The sequence below is a fragment of the Balaenoptera ricei genome, chromosome X (assembly GCF_028023285.1).
Source record: "Balaenoptera ricei isolate mBalRic1 chromosome X, mBalRic1.hap2, whole genome shotgun sequence".
NCBI lineage: Eukaryota > Metazoa > Chordata > Mammalia > Artiodactyla > Balaenopteridae > Balaenoptera > Balaenoptera ricei.
This window is the reverse complement of record NC_082660.1, coordinates 91631476-91641387: the sequence shown is the minus strand read 5'-3', so window position 1 is coordinate 91641387 and position 9912 is coordinate 91631476. Positions and strand designations below refer to the sequence as shown.

Here is a 9912-nt window from a genome sequence, read left to right as displayed (position 1 = left end):
AGAGATTTAAGGGTAGATTCTGACATCTAGAAAGACACTTCCTCCGCTCTTCTGCCAGATTCCCTCCACTCACCTCTCATCCTCCTTCCCAGAGCAGTACCTCTCTCCTCCTCAATGTTCCTATCTAGGGCCCTCTGTGTAGGTGTAACAACCCAAGGCTCTGGGGTAGCCTGAAGGGCCAGATCCTTTGGAGAGCAGAAGTGACATTATAATATTAACAGTTTACCATCGTGGAGACTGGGGCCAAGGAACACTGAGATGGAGGAGACATTAACAACAATGGGCCTTTAAGTCCTCACAGGTTTTTTTAGTGCCTTTAGTATATTGGGAGAAATCATATATGACTATTAAAAAAATGTCCAATAATACACAAATCCAAAGAAAGGTACCTCGGCTCTTCTCAAAATCACTTAGAATCTTACCCCTAGAGTAAACCACTGCTTGTGTTTGGTGATTCCCCTCCAGATATTCTATGCATGTATACACATCATGCTATATGTGCTGTGCTCTCAATTGCCATTTTCTCTAACAAAACCTTGGGTTGTGGAAAACTTTCCATGTCAGTAAATATAAGTCAACATTAGCCCTTTTAAGGTCTGCATAGTATTCCATTGTGTGGGTGCACCATAATTCATTTAGCCATTCACTATTGTTAGGCATTTAGCTTGTTTCCAATTTTTAGCTGTTATACACAATGCTATGATTAAGCAACCATGAGCATCCTTTTTGTGTACTTGTGTAATTATCTTTGGCTTCAGTTTAAGACATGAGATGATTGGCTCATAGGGTTTCCACAATTTTAAAGTTCTCGATATATATCTATTGAGAGAGAGAGGGAGAGTAGGAGGGAGACATACAACCAAACTACTCTCCCTAAAGGTTGTACCAATTTGTACTTCCACCACTGGAAATCATAACCTTTAAGATAACCCTATAGACATCCAAACAAAGATCTTGGGGCATCATACTGGACGGCCAGATGGTGATCCCCAAGCACTTCATCTACATTTCTTTCTTCTGACCACCAACCATATTATGAGAAAAGAGTTTTGGACTCAAAATAGGAATACTGTTTTATAAATTGTGAGGAAAGGCCTTTATATCTTTTCTTCTCTGACTAACCACTGATCCAGGATTACCTTCAAAAAGATTTCCTTGGCATATGGAGCTGGGGGCTCTCATTGTAGCAAAGCTCAGTGGTGTTACGAGCTCCATTTCCCCCATAACACTCATGCTCCTCTTCGGGTTCGTCTAAAGCAAATGTTACTGATATGTTCTTTTTAGGTCTTATTCTTACACCTTCTTTCTGTATAGCAGGAAGATGAAGGAAAAAAAAAGTCAGTTGGTGCCCGAGAGCTCAGGGATTGGTCCCTGGGGCAATAACATTTAATGAGCCACTTACCTGTAGGATTGGCTTTAGAGGCTTAGGTTCCATTGAGTGTTGTCCTAGGCACTGTCTTTTTTCTTTGGAGTTTCCCATCCTGGTAGTGAAGCTGGGGAAGATAGAAAGGACAAAGCCATAGTGAAAACAGATGCAAGCTCCTTAATCAAATCCAGCTATCCCCCAGCCCTGCCATATGTCTTTGGAACAATTAAACGGACAACAGAACAAGAGGACATTTAGTCCTTTTATTCCTCAAAACCTTGATCACCCCGTTTTCTTTTTTTTTTCTTCTTCTTTTCCATATTCCTGTTCCCTCCCATCTTTCCTTATCATTGGGATGATCAGAGAACAGGAAGCGGAGAATGTGGGGCACCTCCAGGGCATTTAGCCATAGAATATTGCCAATAAGCTCCTTAAGGGGCTCGTGCTCCTTTTCTCCTCTCTGTGACAAACCAGGGAATTGAAACCCTCTTTTGGAGACGATCTAATACTGATGACTTAACTCATCCCACTGACGTGACCACTTAAATTGTGCCGAGGGGAGGGTGTACCTAACAATGTTGGTATGTTTGTGGTCACTGCCCTTGCCCCATTTGGGCCAACTGATCTTGAGAGACTTGCTCAGCACCGCACAGAATCCATGCCCCTCCCAGAACTCACTGCTTATGTTGAAGACTGACTTTTGCATCTATTCTTATCAGTACACCTAATAGAGACAGCTCGGTACCTGTCTGGTGAGCGTATTTCCCCAAAGCCTCTGGTGGTGCCCTTGGAGGCTGGGATGCTCGATGGGAGTGGCTGTTGGCGAGCACACAGCTCTTCATATTTATCCCCAATGGCAGATAACAGCCAGCGCAGGCTTCCAATTATAGGCTCAGGGTTCCTTCTTTGGAGGTTTCTGATGGCTGAACAGGGCTCCTGTGACAAAAAGAGAAGAGAAGGCTCCAGCCCAGCAGCCTGGGACCCCTGGGGCTCACAGTCCCAGTCACCCTCAGCCAAAGAGCACACGTGCACATAAGCTCTGCTGTGCCTAGAGAGGCTCTTAAGACTTCCTAGGAGATACTCAGCATTCAGTCCTGAGAAGGTATATGAAAGGTACAAAAGCTAAGATCCTTTAATCAAGTGTAATGTCTTGGCTGTGTGACCTCGGACAAGTCACTCAGAGTCTCTGAGCCTTAACTTTCTTAACCATAAAATGAGGCTATTGAAACTTCCAACTTTAAAGAGCTATTTTGCAGGCCTAATGAGAAAACAGATGTGAAAGTGTTGTAAGAGTGGGATATTTATTATCACTGTTGAGTCAGAAATCGTCACTGTAGTTGTTGCCTGGCAAAGAGAGGCTTTGCCTAAGACCCAGCATGGGAGGCTGATTATGGGCCAAGGGAGGCATTGGCCTTGCTTGAGAGGACAAGGGAGGGGAGGGCTGGACACTTACGATTCGACACGGGGACTGGTTCTTCTTCGTTAGCCTTTCCAGCAGCAGATATTCAGTAATATTACGAAGTAGCAAGGCGTCCTTCTTGTCTTGCTTGTTGGCCAGGCTAAAGCCGGGCATTGGAGAGAGGGAGGGAAGAAGAGAGGAAGAGTAAAACTGAGATAGAGGCCAAGGGAAAGAAAAGAAGGGAAAGAGGGGGACAACCAATTCTGGTACAGCTGCTACATATCCAGGGACTAGCTTTTAAGCCATACCCAGTGAGGTGAGCCCGACATTTTTCTAGCCAACTCTCAGTGGAGGAAAGAATAGCACAAGTAATTTGAATCCGAGATAATCCCCAGGCCTCATTTCTCACTTCCTCTACACTGCACCATCAAACTTTAATTAGAATTGCTAACTGGGATACAAACGAATTTGGCGCTTCTACATCCTCCCCCAAACTCTGTCCACGCTTGAGTTGGGGGTCCTAACGAGGAACAAAAAAGGGTAAAAGGGAGTGGGGGAGGGGTGAGGATTGACAGGCCACCTGAATCATCATCCTGGGGTAAGAGTTAGTTACATAACTCTTGGGCAGTTTTCCAAGGGAGGAGGCCATTGGCGTTGAATATACAAAATAGGGGTTTTCTGCCATCATCTCAGGGTCAAAGACCGAAGCCAGAAAAAAGAAGCAAATTTAGGAAGGCAGTCTTCAGGAAGAGTCGAGGGATGGGTTGGGGCGGGGGGTGCAGTGGAAGATCCAGATATTACTCTCCATTTCCCTCTGATGCTTGCCTTCAAAGTTACCTTTGCACAGTTAGGTAACAGGTTCCCCCATGGCAGCGCCTGGTAGAAAGTGGCTCTTGAAAACAGCCCCCAGAGGACTGGGCCACTCCCCTTCAGCCAAAGAGGAGAGGAGGTCTAACTGGATGTGACACAGGGACCACTTAACCCTTCCGCTGTCTACTTCTCTTCTAAAGGCACAAAATGGGAAGGGGAAATTGGACACAAAGGCAGACTCTTACAATAGGATGGGTTTCCCGGCCACTCTTTCATCAGACAGCAGGCGTGGTAAGATGACCTTCACTTCCTGCATGCGCGTTGAGTCACTGGAATCCAGGACAAAAATAAGTCCATGTGCCTGCGCGTAGTAGTTTGGCCAGATTTCTCGGCCCTTACTGTCTCCATTCAGGTCGTAGATGGAAACTTCATAATCATCCAGCAGGACTGTGGTCAGTTCAGGTTTCATACAACCGCCCATCCTACTGGGGAGTACTATGCATAGGGGAAGAGAGGAGAAGCAACAACAAAACGGGGCTATAGTTAGATGAAAGAATTTGTTAAACGATGATCTGAACTTTGACTAGAGCCTGCCCTGAGGAATCCTACGAATGTATCCTCCCATCCGGCTCATGCTCGCCAATCCATCCTCCTAAACCACACTTTGCTCATGCTACCCTCTCCTGGCTCAGTAACCTTCCGTGAGTACCCACTGCTCCGAAGATAGAATACAGACTCCTTTGCCTCCTAACCTGCCAGATCCATCTCTTCCCTGACTGGTGTCCAGGGTCCCTGGTACCCAGTCTATTCCTCCCTATGCTTCCTGACTCATGTGCCTCTCTACCTGCCACTCCACATGAATGTCATGCTCTTTTTGCCCTGGGCCTTCGCAAGATGCTATTCCTGCTGGTTAGAACACTCTTCCACTACTCTTTGCTTGGTTAACACCTATTTTGTTTTTTAAATATCAACTTAGATCTTGTTCCTTCGAGAAAGTCTTCTCTCACACCACCATCCCCCAGTCCGGATAAGGTGCCTTTCTTCTGGGCTTACCACTATCACAGCGCATATTACAGTGTTATAAATTCTATGATTTATTTATCTGGGTTATAAACTGCAACAGGATAGGAACCCCTTCAGTTTTTCTTACCGTTATATACATAATGCCAAGCACAGAGGTTGGCACACAGGTGCTCAACAAATATTTGTTGAATGAATTTGATGAGTGAATCAATGAATGAACTAACAGGATGCTCTTCTCTCGCATCCTTTCTTCAAGGCTCAGCTCAAGTACCACTTACTTTAGGAAGCTTCTCTGACCAGTCCAGCTCTCACTTCTCTCTTGTTGAACACGTGATCTGTTAAACTGGTCCTTCACCTCATTCTGTGTGTGTCCTGTCTCCCCAGCTAAAATCTAAGCTCTGTGAGGGAGGGGCTCTGCATTCCCTTATGCACAGTAGGTGTTCAGTAAACGTTTATGGTGCCTGTTACTGTGGATGAGCGTATGAAGTCCTCTTCCTCCTATCTCCTCCGAGAAACCATGCCAAACTCAGGTACCTTTGCCCTTTCAAGGCTATGGCCAGACCATACAATTCCACAGGGCATTCCACCCCTCACTCAGCCCCCAGAGAAATGTGGTTCAGCGTGACAGTCTGCAGACCCATTCCAGTCTGTTCAACTGACAGTTCTGGCCCAGCTCTCTGCCCATATTAGTAATAAAATGATTTTATAGATTCTCTACACTCACACCTGGGAGTTCTAAGACCAGAATCAGTAGCTTCTTATTTATAGTTTCAAATCTACCTGGAACATTTTCCATAGGATTGCCAGAATAAGTCGTTTAGCTGAGAAGTTAATAGGATGCTTTCAGATCTTTGGAAATTTATGATTATACACACATTTACATGTATACATGTCTCTCTCTATGTGTGTATATGTACATATTATTACATTTTAATGTCATCTCATAATGTCCTCTTCTGTTTTTATGTTAGTCAATGATTTATTTTTAATTATAGCTTTCACAGAACATATAATTTTCAGTCACAGCTTTTTTTTTAAATTAAATTAATTAATTTATTTATTTTTGGCTGCGTTGGGTCTTTGTTGCTGCGTGTGGGCTTTCTCTAGTTGCGGCGAGCGAGGGCTACTCTTTGTTGCAGTGCGCAGGCTTCTCATTGCTGTGGCTTCTCTTGTTGCAGAGCACGGGCTCTAGGCGTGCGGACTTCAGTAGTTGTGGCACGTGGGCTCAGTAGTTGTGGCTCACGGCCTCTAGAGCACAGGCTCAGTAGTTGTGGCGCAGGAGCTTAGTTGCTCTGCGGTATGTGGGATCTTCCTGGACCAGGGCTCGAACCCGTGTCCCCTGCATTGGCAGGCGGATTCTTAACCACTGCACCACCAAGGAAGCCCTCAGTCACAGCTTTGATGTGTTATTTGTTATGTCTGTATTAGACTACTTAAAAATAATAAGTGAATAGGTGAAAACTCTAAAGGTAATTTTAAAATCTTGTTTTCTGTATCAGTGCAAGCTTTATGTTATCTTCCCCGTTTTTTTTTTTACTTGAAACCTTACCAATTCTTCAATAATTCAATGTGTTGTTGGCAAACCCTAGATGCCACCAGAAGTTGTCCCCTGAAAATTTACATTTCTCTTATTTCCTCTATTAATTTATAAACACTCTGAGGACAGGTACTGAGATGAATCCATCTCTATATCCCTAGCAGAGTGTTGCATAAAGCATAGTTTGGGGACTGTCTGCTTTAGAGTTACATGTGGGTGATTGTTAAGTCCTACCCTGCACCAAATGAATCAGAATCCCTAGGCTTGGGACCCAAGCATCTGTATGTTTAGCAAACTCCGACATTTAACAAAATCCCCAGGTGATTCTTCTGCACCTTACATTTTGAGACCCACTGCCTTAAAGAGCAGTAAAATTCATGCCTGTTGTGTCTCAGCATCATCTGGTGCGCTTGTTAAGGTTTTGATTCCCTGGGCTTTCTCCAGGCCAAAATATCTGAACCTTCAGGTCCCAGATCAGTTGGTGTGAAAGCTCTTCAGGTGATTCTGATTTTTGGCTCTCAGTACTCACTATGCTCCAGGATCACCTGTGGAGCTTTTAAAACCTATGACATTAGGCCTCACTCTCTGAGAGTTTGATGCCATAGATCTGGGGCGGGGCTCAGGCAGCATTTTCTTTTAAAGCTCCCCAGATGATTGAAATGTATAGCCGGGTTTGAAAGAAACTGCTTTAAACGCCCTCATTTAGGGCACCTGCTTGTACTCATGCTTGGGTTCCTTGCCCCATATGACCATGCCAGACAAAACAGTTATAGTGAATGATGTTAATGATAATGGCTTATGTCCCAAAAGATTTTATAGCTGGTGCCTTCAGATATTCACACAAGTTACTACTTGTAGATTGGAACTTCCTCCCTAGGCTATTATCTGTTTTCGGCAATCATGAACATTTGCAGGAGCTGGTGGGGGGGCAAGCTATTGCATTTTGGGTACAGAGGAACCTACTAGATTGACTCTGGCAGTCCTGCACGGACAGAGGTGGCCTGAGATGTTCTTTAGAATGTGACATCAGTGGCACTTTGCTTCTTAGCCATTAAAAACTTCTCCGTGAATGAAGTCACAACCATAAACCTATTGGTTTATGTATCAGCCCCAAGTTATTCACCAACCACAAGGCAGGTTATACAGTAACAAATTAAACAGACTCCAGGCTCTGTCCTCTAGGAATTAAAATGGAAAGCAGATGCTATTCTCCTAGGCAAAATAGCATAGGGCTAATTACAGATGAGTGCTTCTCAAAGCTGACTGGCCAACTGAAAGGCCTGGGGAGTTCTTAAAATATAGATTCCCAGGCCCCACCCAGACTGGATGGGAATCTAGGGGTGGGGCTGAGTTGGGCTCTAAAAATTATCCCCACTTTTATCAGTAATCTTGTGATTTACCCTGGCTCCTTGATTTTCTTGCTGCTGCTTACCTTTTTACCATTTCTGCCAATCAGAGAATTGGGAGAGGCAGAGTCAAGTCTGCTGCCCATAAGGTGGGATACCAGGCTGAACCATTGGCTAAAATGTGCTTGGGGCTACCACTCCGAGGGTGGGGGGAGGGGAAGAGAGGGAAAAGTTGGAATGAGGCAACATGTAGCCTGAGGAGAATGGTGGAATGAGGGAGAACATTCATTCCACAAGTGAATGAGTAGCTACCTGAACGTACTAAAAGTACAGAGACTGAAGATACAGAGCTGAAAAAATCCATTATTTTTCCTCAGGGGCTCGCAGTGTAGGGGATGGACTTGCAGTTGTGCAATGATGTTGTGATAAGTGCATAATCGAGGGAGGCACAGAATAGAGTAGGAGCTGAAGAAGGAGGCGCTGGGCGTTAGGGATGGCTTTCCTGAGGTCAAGCTTAGGCTGTGTCTTGAGGCATCTGATTAAGCAGGTAGATGATGGAGGGGATGAAATACTAGGTAGCAGGAGAGCATGTACAGAAAGTGTGGGCATGTGAACTAGAATGGTATAGTGGCAGATGAATGGCAAGTCATTTGTTTTGGCTCCATCAGGGGGCCTATGTGCAGAGCATGGGAAGTGAAGCTGGAGAAATCAGGGACCAGATTGTGGAGGGCCTTCCTTGTGTGCAGCTGAGAAACTTAAGTTTTATTTTGATGACAACAGGGAGGCATTGAGTGGTTTCATGCAGGGTTGGGTCATGATCAGATGTTTGCATTAAGTCCTTCGGGCAGCTGTGTGGACTGAATACTGGGGAGACAACTACAGACGGCAAGATCAGCCAGCAGGCTGTTGCTGTATTTCAACGAAATTGATGCTGACTTCAAGTAGGCCAGAGGCAGAGGAGTCAAGTTAGCCCTTTCCTCTACGTTGTAGATTGCTGCCAGCCTACATAAAACAACCACCTCATCATAACCCTTCTTTTATTTAATAAAAATCAGTGGAGGGCATCCTGTGCCAACCACTGTGCTGGGCTCTTTGATTGGCTAGCAGTTAGCTGTGTCTTCACAACCGGAAAAGTAGCTCCCTGAAATTCTGTATAATGGCTTCTTGAAATGTCAAGGTATTAAACTGGAGATTTGGTATTAAACTTGCACGTCTCTGAACTGACACCATTTCTCAAGCTCCAACCCTCTATATGAACTGTCACAAAGAGTTTCACGTTATTGAACTTCTTCATCATCCCCCACTTGTCTCTCTTATCTAGACCAAATTCCACTTTAATTGAGCTCTGAAACTAGACACTTTCAAACATGCTATCCTTCCTAATCGACTGCAGTGCTTTACATAGTCTGAGTTCATTCATACTGACATTATGAGAATACCTTCAATTAGGATATCTTATAAAGGGAGCAGGTGACAGACATTACATAAACAGGCTGATAACACCCGAGGAGAGCAGAGAGAGAGAGAGAGAGAGAGAGAGAGTGAGAGAGTGTGTGTGTGTGTGTGTGTGTGTGTGTGTGTGTGTGTTAGGAAGTGTTTACCTTCAAAAGAGGAAACTCAAGGGTCATGAAGTAAGGCTAGGAAGGAATGATTGTTTCATTGGTCGCTGGGACCCATGGGAGACCTAAACCAGGATCTAATACTCTCAATTCCTTACGTCTCTGGAACACCTCCACAAGAACAGTTTTGCCTGAGTTGTCCAGTCCAATGATAATGATGGTCACATTCCTAGAAATGGAAAAGGAAAATGAGCCAAAGCCTTAAAAGTACTGTTAGTTCTTAAGTTAAAGAAAGAATTATACTCTTCCTTGGTGTTTGGGGCTCTGCCTGCAGTGGTCCCAATGCAGTCATAAAAGGGACAGCCAGGTGGTAGAAGGTGGTGTGGGGACCCCTCCCCAAAGCCTCCAAGGATGCTTTTCTTCCCTGATTCACTTGCCTTGTAGAATTGGCCATCCTCCCCCAACCCTGTCCCTAATCTTGTAGACACTACTTAGTCACTTCCCCTAATAATATATATCATAAAGATTTGTCCTTTGAGGGATTGTGGGCAGGTACATTGGAGGAAATGGTGGAACAGGTCTAGAGAAATAATTACAGTATTACCTTCGTGTCTCTTCAGTTGCCTTTACACAAGGCCAGCAGGAGGTCAGTATCTGGAACATGATTCAGCTTAGTTCTTTAATATTAAGGGAAACAAGTAAACAAGAAATCAGCCCCATTATTAACTCTGAACCTAAATCAGCTTATGAGTACACAGGTACTGATAAACAGGAAGCCTGGGACTGTCAGAAGTCCATTACTTCATTCTATCCAACCTTGTCTATGTCATAGAGGGAGGGACTGGTTATAGTCAACTCTAGTGGCAAAATGG

General features: G+C 44.6%; 1 protein-coding gene across 1 annotated transcript; it reads right to left on the bottom strand.

Moving 5' to 3' along the window:
• Positions 1-1141: 1141 nt before the first annotated feature.
• Positions 1142-9703, bottom strand: ARL13A (ADP ribosylation factor like GTPase 13A). Its single transcript, XM_059910422.1, has 7 exons — positions 9645-9703; positions 9199-9269; positions 3821-4070; positions 2820-2925; positions 2112-2302; positions 1403-1493; positions 1142-1306 (listed from the first exon to the last, which is right to left on the bottom strand). The coding sequence occupies exons 1-7, from the start codon at positions 9701-9703 to the stop codon at positions 1142-1144; spliced, it is 933 nt and encodes a 310-aa protein (XP_059766405.1).
• Between the last annotated feature and the right edge of the window lie 209 nt (positions 9704-9912).

Bases quoted from the DNA above. Each gene is read 5' to 3' on its own strand.
- ARL13A (XM_059910422.1), bottom strand. From the start codon at position 9,703: ATGTTCCAGATACTGACCTCCTGCTGGCCTTGTGTAAAGGCAACTGAA. The intron at 4,071-9,198 runs GTAAGGAATTGA...CCCTATGCATAG, and splicing joins TGTGGAGGTGTTCCAGAGAC to TACTCCCCAGTAGGATGGGC. The intron at 2,303-2,819 runs GTAAGTGTCCAG...TTTTTGTCACAG, and splicing joins ACCAGTCCCCGTGTCGAATC to GAGCCCTGTTCAGCCATCAG.